This window comes from Dermacentor andersoni, chromosome 3 (assembly GCF_023375885.2).
Source record: "Dermacentor andersoni chromosome 3, qqDerAnde1_hic_scaffold, whole genome shotgun sequence".
Taxonomy (NCBI): domain Eukaryota; kingdom Metazoa; phylum Arthropoda; class Arachnida; order Ixodida; family Ixodidae; genus Dermacentor; species Dermacentor andersoni.
In genome coordinates, this window is record NC_092816.1 from 77,308,746 (window position 1) to 77,326,337 (window position 17,592).

At 45.8% G+C, this 17,592-nt stretch overlaps 1 protein-coding gene across 6 annotated transcripts in view; it reads right to left on the bottom strand.

Annotated features, from left to right (window-relative positions):
• Positions 1 to 17,592, bottom strand: part of LOC126544652 (E3 ubiquitin-protein ligase MIB2-like) — a 285,660-nt gene that overhangs the window by 64,554 nt on the left and 203,514 nt on the right. For all 6 annotated transcript variants that reach the window (XM_072287224.1, XM_072287223.1, XM_072287226.1 and 3 more), the window contains exons 8-10: positions 3,114 to 3,221; positions 1,630 to 1,734; positions 1,066 to 1,198 (exon numbers count right to left, since the gene is read on the bottom strand). In XM_072287224.1, coding sequence (XP_072143325.1) covers positions 1,066 to 1,198; positions 1,630 to 1,734; positions 3,114 to 3,221 — 346 coding nt within the window. The remainder of the gene's footprint in view (positions 1 to 1,065; positions 1,199 to 1,629; positions 1,735 to 3,113; positions 3,222 to 17,592) is intronic.

Here is a 17,592-nt window from a genome sequence, read left to right on the forward strand (position 1 = left end):
TTTGTCGTCTGTGCTTGTTTTTCTTCGCTTCGTCATACATTGTAGGTGAGTAAAGATGTAATATGCGTGAATGGAAACATTTTGTGAAGATTTTATTTTAAGAACGCGTTATTTCTGTAGCCATATCTACATTCTAGACGAAGCCTCTGCTCGTCTAGCTTCGTCTACGTCTAGACGAAGCCTCTGCTCGAGGCTGGTATTGGCACGAGCGTCGCAGACACATATACCGTCATTCCCATGACGGCGTGGTGCCCTTTAAGAAACTCCCATGGACGGTGGCGCCAGATTTCTCTCTAGGTGTTATAGTGAGAAACTATACACTCGTGTATCTTGCGTTGGGGATACGCTAAAGAACTCCACGTGTAACAAATTATTCCGGCGTGCAGAACTACGGTGTGCATCATAATCATACCATGGTTTTGGCACGTAACACCCCAGAATTTTAAAAATTAATTATTAAATTCCTTCAAAAGATGTGCTATTTGAGACGAAAGAAAGTTTTGTACAGGTTTTCAATTCTGTTGTGTCTGGAAGAATGCCAGCAAAATTAAAGGAACAAGTAAAAGGTGTTAAGGTGGTCCGCTTACAAGCATCAGAATACGTTCTGCAAACTTGCGTATGCATCATTTTAACTGTTGCCAGACTCGTGAAAATTTCTTATTGTAGGGTCGTGTGACAGGATGCGTCACATGTAAGCATACTTGTACTGTTTTATACACTCTTCCACTTCTACAATTACAAAATGAGGTGTTATAGAACTATACAATTACCACCCCTACAGCTTTGCGAAGCTTGTTTCAGTGACAGAGGTATACAGCACTCAATTACATGAAGTTTAGCCCAAGAGAATTGTTGTTGCAGTTGGCCTTTCAGGCGTACCTGTATATAAAAGCAGAAAAGCTCAATTTACAGTAAATAAACAAGACAGAGCTTGCTGCACATATTAGTAACCTTGACACAATGGGCTACAAATGTTGAACTTCTAAAGATCAATATCCATTGCTCCAGACACATCCAAAATTAGTAACTTCTTTGGGAACGTGTGAGCAAACTTTTTTACTCAACTGAAATCGCTCTCAGTCTGCCTTGTGAGTAAATTCAAGCAGAGAGGATTATATGTCCAAGCAGTTTCACCAATTAATACCACAACATCGTGGGAATGGAAGACCTTTACAACAATTCCCTTCTTTCCCAGGCACTGCAAAGGAAGGAAGATATTGTAGTAAGCATGTCAGACTAATACAAGCTCAAAGTATTTATTTTAGGTCAAATAAAGGTTTTGTTTGTTACCCATAATGATTTACCACAAGCACAGGTTCTATATGTTACCACAACTTAATAATGCGTACAAGGCAGTCTCGATGTGTTCATACTGGACTCATTAACATTGCGTTTTTGTGTCATGATGAATAGGTTGTTAATAGGCATGATGTCAAGAACATATTACACATGACAAACAAGCGCTGTAACGCTGTCTACAATCATTCCATCTTATATATGCAAATTAAGAGGAAAGTTCACGCAACACACAAAATTAGATCACTGCCACAGTGCGTTCTTTCTTAGCCGCAGTATAATTAATTGTCAGCATTTTAAAGAGAACCTTGCTCCCGGACACATGCTTCTTACCGTCACCATGGGCCCAACAAAGCCACCATGGCCCTCCTGCAGGCTTCTTACTCTTGGCTCCTCGTCAATGACTGTGACCACATCTCCCGGAGCAAAAACTGGCACCTGAAAATAATGCTTGTCATCACGCAATGGTTGGCACTGAAGATATACCCAAATTAAATTTATAACAGTGTCATCAGTATACGGCCGTCATATTTAGCTTTGCACTTATGTCACAATATCTCAGCCTCTCCATAGACTCCCCATGATTCCTTGCTTTTAACACAGAGTCAATGTCGATGAATCTGATTGTATTCGTTGCATCGTCTTCTCTGCCCACTTGTGTCAAAGTGCGTGCGTAAAGCAGCAGTGTCGGCGCTCGTTCCAAAATGTTTGGAACGGGTTTAAGTTCCCACCACCATTGCACAGTTCTGTGGCTGGAAGCGACTGCTACCCCCGCACCTTCCCCCAATATCTGCAAAGCACTTCTCGTGTGCTTGCTATCGGCAACTATGATTTTAATTGTAGCATGTAACTCACGTACGGAAAGAAATTATCCCTACATATTTTGTCTTGTTTCTAACCAACAGACAATTTGCACAACTCCCACTTGCGTCGTGGGATCCCCCTTATGCATTTATCCACACTATGCCGGGTGCTTCTACGAAGCTTTTAAGTAGTACTTAAAAATACTTCATTTGAAGTAAAAGGACGGTTACTTCAGAGACGTGCCATTATCTCACTATACCATAGCAAGTATCATTGATCCAACTGATACCGGTGCTCATCGGGAATTATAACAGCCAAAAGTGTGCAACTTGTCGCAAAATTTTCTCGCTTTCATGGCCACGCCCCCCCCCCCCTCCCTAGCTTTGTACAGGTTGGACCGAAAATGGCGTGAGGAAACTCGCGCAGCATGACAAAGGGGTATCCAACGCCTTTTACCACGGTGGAAGGTGTCCATCTCCATAGGGAGTGTAAGCTTAGCAACCCCAACCATCTACGAGTGTAGCGGGCTCCAGCGCAGGCTATGCACTCTCGGATGCCCCCAAAAAGGGGAGGGGGGGGGTCTTTTTTGACCTTGGTGCCCAAACACCCTCTGCAATACGAATGAGCCCACGACAAGTAGGGAGCCGACAGATTGCAAACACACATCGTAAGACACCCTAGCTGTTCCAGAAGCTAGGTACGTAAGCTTTCTAATGCGTGAATAATTGTAGCTTCTGCATTTCGTTACATCATTTCGGAACCTTAGTGCCCATACAGGGCCTGCGGCTGAGTCCCTGACACAGCCTGCCGGGCCTTTTCAAACATATTAGCGTGTATGTTTATAACAAATGGTAAACAAATATTAGACACATATAAAGGACATGTAAAGCATGAAATGCTTCTAGCTCCCGTTACCGGCGACCTTTTCTTATTTGCACTTTTTTTCAACCTAATTCTCACGTTTTTGTTCTGGAATGAATGCGGCTATGAGGGAAAAAACACAAAAGTCATACCTTGACAAGTGCCGCTGGATTGACCGTCCATCTGTAGCTTGATTGAAAGCTGACCCTGACATTACCATCACGGGCAACATTTTGAACAGTTCCCATTTGGTTAACAATCTGAAAAATACATGTAAGGTTTTTTTTTAATTTGCACCACATCTTTAAATCTTGCCTGTGGCAGATGGCGCAGTTCTAAATCTTGGTTTAAATTACTAGATGAGGCGGCCAATATATCTACGAGCAATCAGAATACTTAATTGAATAATTGACGCAATCCCGTTAATTACGTTTTGTTTTAATTACGTTACAGCCCATATTTCAATCTATGAATTATACGCAGTGAGTTCGCAAGGTCTATTTTCTTGGAACGAATTCTCACGACTGTATCAGCTAGTTTAGAGACACTAATTTTGAAAGTTTCCTACAAAACGCATTGGCGTTCCAGTTACTTTTCTGAAGGAAACGCATGTTTATGCATGGAAGCACGAAAGTAACTGGGACACAAATGCATTTCGGCGAGAACCCTGAAAAATTTTATCTTGAAACACAAAAAGTCCAGAAAATTCATTCCAAAAGATACGCCTTGCGCGCTCACTAGCTACAATTCATATATTAACATATCTACCGCTAAATAAGTAATGAATAATTAATTAACGTAATTAAGTTGGTTATTCAAATAATCGTTTCGTTTTCTCGCAGAAGTAATGGCCGCCTTATCAAGTCATCTAGAACAAGGATACGGATTGTGCTCTCTTCCACAGCGGCTTTTTTAAAAATTTGGTTTAGCAAAAAACAAAGCACTCTCTATGTGCAGCTCCCGATTACAGGAACTCAAGGTAAAGCCAATATACGAGGGATTTCTAATTTAAAGAACAATTAAATTCTAAAGTGCTAAGTGTCAGAAGCACTAGATGATTACTAGACACGCCATAGGAGGAGACTGCACATAAATTTTGACCACCAGGGTTTCTTTCATGTGCTCCTAAATTAAGTACACGATCGTTTTTACATTTCACCACCAAGGAAATGCGGCCGCCACAGTGGGGATTGAACCGGCGACCTTGAGCTCACCAGCGCAACGCCATAGGCACTGGGCTAGTGCGGCACGGTACCTCATCACATAATGACGGGCTCTAAAATGTCATCTGCTTTAGTTTGGGCTTTTACCCAAAGCTCTTTTAAGACTACTTAACTACTGTAGAAAATTTCGTAGACGGTGCTTTAGAACTATACCAAATTTCTGATGGCGCTTGGTGAGAGGTCTTAACATGCATCAAGCTCCCGAGCCTAACCCTGCTATGCCTTAGCTGCATTCATGTCATCCGTGTAACATTATCAATTGGTGGTTTCTAACTATTTATTTGTTTTCTATTCACAAATTCCGCTTATTTTCATGCACTTCCGGAAGACAGAAAAATCGATGGTAGCTATAAATTAACTGCGACATTAAAACCAACGTTGGGGAACAGGTGCTGCGTACGTTACACAGTCTGTTTTCACTGATAGCACTTGCAATATATGATCTAGCAACATTTTCAGACGTAGCATTACACTGTCACGCAAATAAAAGACAAATGTTTCGTTTTATCCCCTACACGACATACCAATCCACCATTGCGCAGATGAAAAATGCGCTAACGCACGAAAGTACTTATGCACACAAAAACGTGCACAAGTATCAGAAAATCCATGAAAAACTTGCAGGTGGCTGTTTTACTTAAATGGGCACTAACGGAAAATATTAAGTTGAGCTAGGCTGAAAAATAAAGCTTATATAATAAAGAATTTGTCATCTGTCACGGAAACAGGACTTTCGTAAGAAAGAAAATGAAGTCATTGAAAATTCTAAGTGGCGCCACCTGCTGTGGACTGTGGTATCTCTCATGTGTTACGTAAGCGTCGGTGATTCACAGAGAACAGCTGCTATGTCCTGTCACTGCGAGTGTCATTGATTTCATCATTCTCATCATCAGCCTGGTTACGTCCCCTGTATGGCAAAGGCCTCTCCCATACTTCTCAAACTACCCCGGTTATGTACTAATTGTGGCCATGTTGTCCCTGCAGACTTCTTAATCTCATCCGCCCACCTAACTTTCTGCCGCCCCCTGCTACACTTCCTTTCCCTTGGAATCCACTCAATAACCCTTAATGACCACCGGTTATCTTCCCTCCTTATTACATGTCCTGCCCCTGCCCATTTCTTTTTTTTAAATAAATTATGGGGCTTTAGGAGCCAAAACCACTTGGTGATTATGAGGCACGCCGTAGTGGAGGACTCCGGAAATTTCGACCACCTGGGGTTCTTTAACGTGCTATTTCTTTTTTTTTTTTCTTGATTTAAACTAAGATGTCATTAACTCGAGTTTGTTCCCTCACCCAATCTCCTCTTTTCTTATCCCTTAACGTTACACTCATCATTCTTCTTTCCATAGCTCGTTGTGTCGTCTTCAATTTGAGTAGAACCATTTCGCAAGCTTCCAGGTTTCTGCCCCGAACGTGAGTATTGGTATGACAGCTGTTATACACTTTTCTCTTGAGGGATAATGGCAACCTGCTGTTCGTGATCTGAGAATGCCTGCGAAACGCACCCCAGCCCATTCTTATTCTTCTGATTATTTCCGTCTCATGATCCGGATCCGCCGTCACTACCTGCCCTAAGTAAATGTATTCCCTTACCACTTCCAGTGCCTCGCTACCTATCGTAAACTGCAATTGGAGACGGTTAAACATTGCTTCAGTTTTCTGCAGATTAATTTTTAGAACCACCCTTCTGCTTTCCCTCTCCAGGTCAGTGAGCATGCATTACAATTGGTCCCCTGAGTTACTAAGCAAGGCAATATCATCAGCGAATCGCAAGTTACAAAGGTATTCTCCATTAACTCTTATCCTCAATTCTTCCTAATCCAGGTCTCTGAATACCTCCTGTAAACACGCTGTGAATAGCACTGGGAAGATCGTATCTCCCTGCCTGACGCCTTTCTTTATTAGGATTTTGTTGCTTTCTTTATGGAGGACTACGGTGGCTGTGGAGCCGCTATAGATATCTTTCAGTATTTTTATATACAGCTCGTCTACACTCTGATTCCGTAATTTCCGTCATTTATTTATCTGTTTACAACTGCAGAGGTGGCCACCTCCCTCTCTCAGGCTGCGCAGGCTCTAGTGAGTGTATCTGGTATTCGATACTCACACAAACAGAACAGCTGCCGCCTCCAAACGCTCCGTATGTTGAGCTAAATAAAGAGCTTCCAAATAACATAACAGCGGTTTAGAGGGAAGACACGTGAAGATGAGGTCATATCTTCTGTCCTGGCGCGGGAAGCAGCAGTGGGAATTTTCCGTAGCAATTCGCAACAAACGATAGAGTCAAATTGCCCTGAACTGAACGTTGCTACAATGAAATGACCTTCATACAATTGTTGTGATTAAGTCGTAACCGATTTCTCATATTTTATATGTACTTTAAACGTCTCTACAACGAAGGCCACAACAAATGAGCCTGTACAACGATGAACTTTAGGCGCCCCGACGGCGCATTTGTTGCTTCAGAGCGAACGCCATATCCTATGCACTCCACAAAGGCCACTCGTCGGTCAAGCATCTCGATTTCAGAACATTTGATTATGCTCTCGTGATGATCCAGCATCGTGCTTTCGTCAGCGGTCATGAGCACGGTAAGGTGGAGGCACAAACGGAAACATCGCACACTCAATGACGTAGGAGGCAGAGTGAACGCTCGGAAACAGAGATTCGCAATCTCGCCCCTACGATAGCGCTAGGAGCACTAGCGACGCTGCACGAGCATTCTCATGCCAGCGAATGTTAGGGTTCTGCTGTAATGCTTCATGAATCTCTGGAGTGAGTGTATCTGGCATTCGATACTCATACAAACAGAACAGCTGCGGCCTCCAATGTATGTTGAGCTAAATAAAGATTTTTTTTTTTTTTTAGGCTTGTAGCGCAGCTCGGAAGAGCAAAAAAGGAAGGAGGTAGGGGTCCCTACCTCCTTCCTTTTTTGCTCTTCCGAGCTGCGCTACAAGCCTAAAACAGTCATGACATACCAACTCGCCCAAACTGCCACGCTTTTGACCTAAATAAAGAGCTTCCAAAAGACATACCAGCGGTTTAGAGGGAAGACACGTGAAGATGAGGTCATATCTTCTGTCCTGGCGCGGGAAGTTTGTATGTTGCTTGTTATAACACACCAATAGGTGCGGTGGCTGACGAATACGTCGCAGTTGATGTTACGATGTTATAGCAACCGACGAACGACAACACCTTCAAAACCTTCTGGGTGGAAAGGACGCAAATGTCAACGAAGGCAACAGCGCCGAAGGGCCGGTAAACGGACCATGAATTTTGATGGTAAGGAAGACATATCTGCATTCGACGATCTGCAACATAACCTGGAGCATCTCCCGCGTTTTGTAGCATAGCATGCGTGAACCTCAGTACCGCGAGGTAGGCTGCAATCGCAAATTCGGCTAGACAAAGTGTGCACAAAAATAGCGACCTATTTCACTAAAAGTCTCCTAATCCATCATGAATAAAGGTTTTTAATGCGCAAGCATTTCTATGCTTACCCAACGATGAAATAATTTGAGCACGTCTGCACACCTGTTTTAATTACGCAGTATATTGGCTGGCACGGAAAATCTGTCTCGTGCTGCACGTTTCAAACGAGCGAAACATGGCGCGACTGCTTCGCTAATCGGGAGATTGCGAGAGGCAGCGTTCGGGTGACGCTTGAGCGCGATTGACAGCGCTTTGTTTCCGTAGAGACGACGCGCGCTACTTTCGCGCCAGCTCGTAGTCATAGCCGCCGCCAAGCCCGTCTTGCGCGGCACTACGCGTCTCAGGTTTTCGCCAAAGCCTCCTCCTGCGCTTTCCTCTTAGCGCTCTTTTGGCTATCGCCGTCTTTCATCTTCCGCTGTGCTCCGTGCTCGCTTTCATCCTTCACCGTGCACTAACGAGGGACAACGGCCGCGCTCGCTGCAGGAACGGGCACCTAATTGCTCAACCACTGGCACGCGTCGGCAAGCTTGGGCACGCGCAAATGCGTCAAAAGCGTCGGTCGGGAACAGGGCGAAGCGTGGCGAGGAGCAGAGATTTTGTAGACTGCCGATGCAAGAAGTTCGGCGACGCGTGGCGACGTTTCGCCGGCGTGCATCAATCGCAGGTTGCGATGCGTCGCCGGCTTCAACCAATCGGAGGCTGCTATGCCTATGATAGCCGCCGACGCGAAGATGCCAACACCAACGATCGTCCGAGTTCTTTCGACGCACGACGCGCGTGACAGTGTTCCTGAAAGGCAGTTTTGTGATAGTATACGCCGACAACGAGACGACCGACGACCATGGGTTGTGGCAGTGCGACGTGTATCTGAACCGACTTCGAACGACAAATCCAACCAGCCCACTGGGCTCCGCCGGTGGCAGGCTCAGAAATACAATCGCCGCTTGAGCCTCCGTTTGGCCTGACTCGCGTTGGACATGGAGGAGCACTGCGCCCCTCTCCTTAGACAGCAGTGGGGCCAGACGTGCGACCGCATGGCAGGCAACCTGCGCCTCCGCGACACGTGGTCGCTTCTCAGGGTGCTGCTTGATCCTACTCACACCAAAGCTTCCCAGCGCAAGGATACCTCCCATCTCCTAACATTCCTCCCCACTCACCGATACTGACTTCTTGGCGGCCCCCCGGGACCACTACCTCTGCACCAACCTCCCTACTCCGCTTCCCCCCTACTCCGGCTCCCCAAACCCTGATCTTGAGGCGGACGTCTCCGTGTGCGAGGTTCGTGCGGCGCTACTCACACTCCGCACCACCTCGGCCCCTTCTACCTTTCTCCCTCCTACACTCTCTCTATTTTAATCCCATCTCGCCACCCTGCTGGCGCTGAGCCGTGCTCCCGCATGGGTTGCAGAAAATAGTGCTAGCCTTTCCTCCTTCCCACAAGAACCACTTCTCTCTCTCTCCCTGTGTATCATGCCTTCTACGCCGATGACATCATCCTCTGGGTGACCACCGGCAATCCTAGCGGCATGTACACCACTCTACAGGCAGATGTGGACGCGGTGGCGACTCACGCCCGGGCTATCGGGTTGAGCTGCTCCCCAACCAAATCGGAGCTTTTGCTCCTTCGACCTAGGCAGATGTCCACCCCCCCTGTCGCCTTCTCCACTCACCGTCTACCTTGACGGCGCACACCCCTTCCTCTCGTCTCTACCCTCCGCATCCTCGGACTCTTTCTTCAGTGCAATGGCAAGCACACCACCCTCATCACTCGACTCACAAACACTGTACACCACACTGTCCGTCTCATACGCCACATTGCAAGCCTTCACCACGGCATGCGCGAACACGACCTCCGCCGCCTGGTACAGGCCTTTGTTCTCAACCGCTTCATTTATTCTGTTCCGCATCTCTACCTTTCTCGTACCCGGGAAGGCAAAGTCAACAGCCTCATCCTGGTAACGAGGCGGCCAAACCCATCGCTCGAGATTCGACTGAGCGAGCAAGCCCGCCCCCGCCGGCAATGGATACGTGCGACGCGCTCCTCACGTACCGCGATATCATGTTGCACTATCGTCTCTCTCGTCTCACCTTACCCCCTCCGCATCAATCCCTTTCTCAGCATCACCAACACTTGTGGCGTCACCTTCAGGCCCATACCTATCTTACTCCGGAAGGTCTTGCCCTCCTCTACCCTGGGACGCACTCGCCAGCTTGCCGCTTATGTGACGGCTCCCGCGCCGATTACGCTCACTTCCTATTCTCCTGCCCGGCACACTTGCCCCCTGCCTCTTGGCGCCTAACCAGTCCGCAGCAGTGGGAGGCTGCTTTGGCCAGCACCGAGCCGGATCTCCAACTTCGGCTGGTGAGTTGGGCGGAGGACGTCGCGACTACGCATGGCCTGGACGCCACAACGGGCAGCCTGAAGACCGCCCACACGCTGCTTTTTAATTTGTTTTTACTTTTGGCTTTCTCATCAATAAAGGTTTTTCACCACCACCACCACCACCGGTGTCAGTGCGATCGTCTGCTAAAACATTCAACCGAATCGCGATTGCCGCAACGTTTGTGCTTGGTGTATGTGTATTTTGTTCTGCTCGAAACGAATGGAAACATGCTTCCGAACTCCTCAATCTGGATAATCAGCACTCGCTACCATCGATGTTGTTTACGTTATGCGTAGACCTATAGGTCCATGTAGTTCGTAATTGGCGAGTGAACGAGCCCAGTTGAGAAACTCTGTCGAAGGAAATGAATTTTCAGTTCCCTTTGGCGCTGCAGCGATTTAATATATGGCACTCCTGACTCTGTGTGGTGTGTGATGTGGTGAATGAACCGTGTGGAACTTCGCGCGGTGAATCGCGGCGTGTTTCGTGAGGTCTCAGATGACTAAAGTTTAACGGGCGAGTTCTGCGCTGTTTCCAGTGGCAACAATAACTTTTGAAAGCGAAAGACACTAGTAGCCGAACAATGGGAAGTACGTACTTTATCAGCCATGCCGTCCGTTTCCGCTTACAGTGCGCTATTCAATTAAATTCAGTTCAGTACGAGTTCGCAGTACTCCTTAACTCAGTTTTTTTTTTTTTTCAAGTGCATGAGCTAGTTACCGATAAATCACTCCTGCAGCACTCAAGAACGCTGATGCATTTTAGGAAACATGACACAGCGTAGTCATGTTTGAGTCAGTGCGTCCTTGTACTTGAGCACTGCAAGAAGAAATTATCTGTCTTGCAATATGTACACCATGTGCAATGCATAGGAGGTACTGCATCATGCAAGACCTATGCATGCAGCCGCGTATACCAGAATTGCTTCGATGCCTGCTTGAGAAGAAGTATGTACTGAGTCAATGAAACTATTTGGCTTCTGATCATTTTTTTTTGTTTATGAGGCGAGCAGATGGTGTGAAAGCATTACGGGGAAGGTGAAAAGGTTACATGAGTGCTTATTGCAGTCGGTATGATTAAAGTGCCCTAATCTCTCCAGCTTCTGCTAAAATGTTTCTTGCTGCAATACTATCAACTGTAGTCACGAAAAAGATCAACTCAAAACCAAGTTACTAATGCATCTTTGCAGAATGTGTTTGGTTCACAAGTTAACACTTCCACTGCAAGATTATGCCGCTGTACAGCATATGTGCTTGAAATAAATGCATGCCGTAAAGCTGAACGACTGGCCCTACAATGGCAAGCTTTATAGTAGCACTGCAAAAAAGCTGCCATGCGTATCAGCCACAACAAAACCGCTGCATGTCCAACCTACTTCATCGGAGGCACCCCTTTGAAGACTCTTCGGGCCCTTCCCATTCTGGATGTAACATTCAGCCTGTGTCTCGATTTAAGGCAGCAAGCTGGGCAAGTTGGTGAGTGAACATCTTGTCGCGACGAGATCTCGTCGAGTACCGCGGGCCCCTTTCGTTTCTTTCCGGGAATGTTGTGGGCTCCTCGACACGTGGGAAGCCTTTGTGCAGAGATAACTGCGATGGCGCCCCGGGCATGTGCTCCCGCCCGGCGACGCCGCCGCACCTGACGTCACTACGTGCACGTGACACGCTCTCTTCCCAAGCTCGGCTGTATCGGGCGTCAAAAACATGAATATATATGGGCGAAGTGCTTTTGTATGCAAAGTGTCTACGCGACCATTTTCTTGGCCCCTTAAAATCTGGCTCCTACTATAGTCGGGTACAACTTAAGAAAAAAGGGGAGGCCCAGCATAGCCCCGCCCAGATGACCGAAGCGCGACAGCCGATTTCCTCCGCGAGTAAAATAGTGCCGCTCAAGAAACCTAGCTTCTAAAACGCGTAATTTTCAGTATAAATAAATGCTTTTGTATTTGGATTACTGGTTTGGTACAGCTCTTGTAACTGGAATGCCACAGCACATGCCGGATCACGAGAGAAAAATAATCGCGTGTCTTCTACAGCGGTGCGCGTCGTCTGCCTTTTAGCTTCATTGCAAGGGACAAAAGTAGAAAGAGCAGCTCTGCATGTTTATTGCACTGGTTTGCATGTACACAGCACATTTACTACTCGCTTTGTGGTCTTAAAATATATCAGTTGCTATTTAACAAGTACTTAAAAAACAATGAATGTATCGAAACCATTAGAAATCTTGGAGACGATCGTGACAGGAAAGGTATAAAAATGCTTCATTCACCTTTTTATATAAATACTCTTGGTTTTAAATAGCACAAAATTTGTATTTCTTGGTTTTGTGTTTCACATACTTAATTTCAAGAATGTGATAGGATTTGTTTTCTGTTCCTTATCACGTTTTCCTTCTTTCTTTTTCTTTTCTTTTTTGTACAGCGACACAGTACACGAAGACACCCGCCGCTAACATTAGGCACCAGAAACACCACGGAAAAAAACACGCAGGATGTTTCTCTGCAGCGGTGTGTCGCCGCGGGATCCTGTTTTCAGACGAAGCGTAGCGCAGCGTCAGCGATGGTGGCTGCAATCTTTCGTCGCCGGATCACGGCTCAGAATACACGCACGCGGCACGAATGGTGCATTTAAAGCTCGCGGTAATATTTCCGGCGTAGTAGACCGCCACAAACAGTTTGGGAATCCCCTCTGACGAGGGACAGACGCACACGATTGGCACGACTCGGCCCCGTTCGAAGCGCGGGCGGCCATCGGCGGGTCCGGCTCAGGCGTCAGTCCAGAGTGTGCGCCCATTGGTGGAGGCTCGTGTGCATCCGCCTTGTATGATTAAACGCCCCTTTTTCCTAAAGTTGTACCCGACCATAGATGCTGTCGGCCTGCCTGATTGGTCGAAATAACTAATTGGTAAAGAACCCTGCGCCTCCCGCCGGTCCGCAGGTCCCTTGAATGCTGCAGAAACGCATTCAAGGGAATGGTTTCAGTAGTTTTGAAGATAGCTAGGAGACAGCAGCACATGACGCACTTCACCATGGGAGGCCAGGCCGATCAGGCAGGCCGTCGACGACGGATATGACGTGGTTTTGTATGTTAATATCTTGTACAGTGTAAACTTAAAGTAAATGCCAAGTTAATAAACCAAGTTGTTGGAATGCTACTTCTGGTTGTACCTGCGGATCTGCACTTTCCCCTGCCGGAGCGCATCCCCCTTCATCTTCGTCTTCCTGGTGAGCTGATGCGTCCCATCTCTAACGGCTGCGTCACTTCGCTACAATATTCCTAGGCAGGCACGTACCCAGAGGAGCGGGGGTACGTGCCTGCCTAGGAATATTGTAGCGAAGTGACGCAGCCGTTAGAGATGGGACGAGAAATCTTTATTTTGCATTTTCGCTTGTTAACGTGTTCTTGGCAAGGTTTTTCCTGCGCATGTTTCATGCGCGAGTCCATTGGATGTGGTTCTTTGTTTGCCAAGAAGAGGTATATCTCACAGGCGTACCTGTGAGATACATGTTATTTCTGTTCTCTTTAGCGGCTTTAATCGTCTTTATGGCAAATGGTGGGCATTCACACTTATACTAGTAAAGTAGCCTCCGCCTCATTTACATAGAAAAGTTACGTTTGCAGTTACATTTGCATAGTAAAGTACCCCCCGAAAAAATATCCTGCGTACGTGCCTGTTCCTAGGGGTGGGCAGCGCGTATCGTGCACTTCTTTTTGTCCTTCGTCTGGATTGCGCTGGCAACCCCGAGGAATACCTTCTTTCGACTTTTCTTCATATGTCACAACACTAAGGATCGTCGCATTCTTGGTTTTGTGTCCCGTGTCTCCCTTCCCTGTGAGCCTGAGGTTTTCTGAAAACTCTACACTTCTATCATTCTGCCACGGCTTGAGTAGTGCTCAATATAGTCCTTGTACCAAACTCACGTCGCTGACGAACACGATTTTGTTCAGCGCCGGGCAACATGCACCCGTCACAAGCTCATGCCAGCCTACGAGGATTGCCTCATAGTCCTCAAGTGGCACACCCTGCAATACCAGTGCAACATCGCAATAGTCTGTCTATTCTGCAGGATGCTTGACGGTTCTCTGGACAGCAGTCATCTTTCTCATTCAGTTTGTCTGAAAAAGTAGTCAGCACAGCCTGAGCCCCATCACGTCTGTACCGCCCGACACCACAACTCCATGGTTATATGTGGCATGCAGAGCTTTCTCTTCACCTACTAGCCATTCGGACTCCCCTTCTTTGCGACCGGACTGAATGGCACTCCTGCGTGTTGTGCACCCGTCGACTGTGCGTGTGTGTGAGTGTGTTTGTGCGTGCATGTGCACGTGTGTGTGCGCATGCGCGCGTGTGTGTGCGCATGCGCGCGTGTGTGTGTGCGTGCGTGCGTGTGGAAGGGGATGTCTTCTGCCCCTTGCAATTTCCTGCTCTAGATCGCTGGCTTTCAGACGCTCTAGCGTACGCGCATCAGCCTTTTTTTACTCTTGCGAGCCATGTTGCCACTAAGATTATTATTATTATTATTATTATTATTATTATTATTATTATTATTATTAAAATCATCGCTATGACCACGTTGAGTGTGTTGAAGCCAGCGTGACACGTAATTGGAAATATTTCTGGAGCTTCATGCGCTCGCCCTCTTCTAAAGAGAGCGCCAATGATGCGTCTTATTTATGAAAATGGTGATGTTTCGAACACTGCTGATTGCTTCGCAGAACATATCAGTTCTGTATGTGGTGTAAAAGATACTTCAAGCAACTTTGTTTCTCAGCTTGGCCCACTGTGCACAGTGCGTACAGGCAGAGTGCGTACAGTTCTCTAAAGTCTACCAGTCAATGAAGACCTTGTTTCCACATGTATGAAATGCCTCAAACCTTTCCTTTGTTATGGGGCTGATGGTATTCCTTCCGCAGTGCTTAACCCTTTCAGATTATGTCTACACAAATGTTAACAGCAAGATGGTGCATTAACAGGAAAAGCACTGATGAAAGTAATGATATTTAAAATGTGTTGCATACATCTTGAAACATTTATTATTGGAAATGTGCTGCAATCTTGAATAACGTGCAGAATATATTTTAGGAAAATGAGTGGGAAGGTAGACGGTTGGGTTTTTTTACTATGTGTCAGTATGTTGTAAGTAGCGGGTTCACTTCTTTCATGGTTTTTCACAATGTCATGCACCAGGCGTAATTTTCAAGTGGCTGGATAAGTGCTTTTCAAGTTTGAAAGCATGAGATAGTTCATGTTCTCATATTTGATGTTCTTCTAGCGAGGTTTCGCATGGAATCGAAATTCTGGAAACTTCACAGAACTCCACAAAGAATTGAAAATGCTTAACCTTTTTTGCAGCTATGAACTTTCTATGATCTGAAGATGCACGAGATGTGGCGAAAGGAAACTTTCAATCGAAGGGATAAAGTGGCGTCTGAAAGGGTTAAGACGTATGAAAGCATACTTGTTCCCCGTTCTCACAAGCATCTTCTATATTTCCCTAGATTCTAATACGTTTTATAGCACTCGGAAGGTAGCATGGACATTGTCCATGCACAAATCCGGTGCTAGACGTGCTGTTACTAACTGCCGGCCTATATCTATCCTCTGCAATGCGTCACAAGTACTTGAATCATTATTGCATTTCTTGCTTTCTGTTAGTGCTAAGAACATTTTGTTAAATGAACAGCATGGCTTTGTGTTCCGACGACTTAAAACTATTTGCGACTGTGAACAGTGTTCACCACTTCGACCTCCAATGAGGCATTTTTTCACTCCCTTACTGGTGCAGAAACACTAAGGTACTCTTAAGTGCTTCCAATACTATAGGATTAAGTTATATGTGGAAAGCCCACCATATTCAATTTTCATACACCCTTCGGGATGCTCCACTGTTGAGGGTTAATGAAATGGAAGATCTTGGCGTGTACTTCAACAAAACGCTAAGCTTCTCTCCACAGAGATATTCACACAGCATGCCCTTCGCGCTCTTCGAATTGTATGTCGTATATTGCACAATTTCCACTCACCTATACTGTTTCTGAAATTGTATTCTGCTGTGTGCTTTCCACTACTAGAGTATGCCTCTGTATGTGGGGGTGCAACATGCAAATCTAATTCCGACCTCATTGAACGCGCCCAGTATAAACGGATATCTATCTTCAAGCACCACCTTTGCCATTCTGGCGACCATAGTACAGCCTTCCCAAGTATACCTCAACTTACACCCGTAGGCTCAAGGCTTAATTAATAAGATCTTTTGTTCCTGTATAAGGTGGTCCACGGTATTATACATTGCCCAAAGATTCTTGATCACATGCAATCGATCGTTCCACAACAGTATACCGGGCAGCATTTCGAATTCATTGCCTGGCTTTATTGCCTTAAAGACTGTGCTATACAGGGTGCTTCAGCTAACTTTAGCCAGAGTTTAAAGATATGCCGATGCACTCTAAGACGACGCAACCAAATGCATGTTGCTCACGTTTGCATTTAGTGTGTCGCGTTACCTTTTGTATTCTGCTGAACTATATAATTAGACATTATTAATTATTCAATTTCTGCAGCGATGAAGATAGGAAAAGAAATTCCAATTACAAAGTTGCAGAGCGGTTTGCAAAACGTCCAAATAAACAGCTTCTGTTTTTCTATCTATTAATTATTGCTGTTTTTTCCGCTGAACTGCGGATGCCCGTGAAATGAACAAAAAAAAAAAAAAACACCACGTGACATGTCCGCTTGCACGTCGTGATTGCACTCTACCCGAGCATTCCGCGCACAAACGAACATAGCATTCAGCGGGGTGTGCTTCCGCTGCGTGTGCTTATCGCTATCATGAACCGCCGCGAGAGAAGCCCAGCGCTGGCGTAAATCGCACAGGCAACGCCTTTGTTACTGCGTTGTCGCCTTTTAAGCGGTAGCACGCCCTGCTAGATGCTACGTTCGTTTGTACGCGGACAATTGGAGAGTGCTGCTATCACGGCGCACAAGAGGGTATTTCACGTGGTATTTTTTCTTTTTTTTGTATTTCGCAGGCATCCGCGAAATACAAGTTAGCAACTGCTTAATAGGTCGTTTTGAAAAGCGCTCTGCGACTTTCTAATTGCAATTTTCCGCCTAAATTCATTGCTGCAGAAGTTGGTTAGTCTTGACTAATTATCAAATTAAGCAAAATACAAGAAATAGCGTGGCACACTACATACGTAACTGGGCAACATGCATTTATTTGGTCGCGTCGTCTTAGAGTTCGTCGGCATATTCTTAAAATGTGGCTAAAATTAGCTGAAACACCCTGTATATGAGTCGACTGCAAAAATCATGTAATAAGAATTGCGCCTGTATTGACATACTTCAAACTTCATTTCCTGTGTTTTCTGTATCTGTAGATAATCATGTGTGATTAACACCCTTTTACCCTTCTTCGTTTATTTTTTTCCTATTTGTTTCTCTATCTCGCATTGTTTTGTCATTCATATTTTCTTTACAATTTGCTTCACATATTGCATTTTAAGTGCACCAGTACGAAGGCTTTCTAGCTGTTCCTGGACACTATAATAAACAGTTGATTGATTCATTATGAGTGTAATGAAAATCGC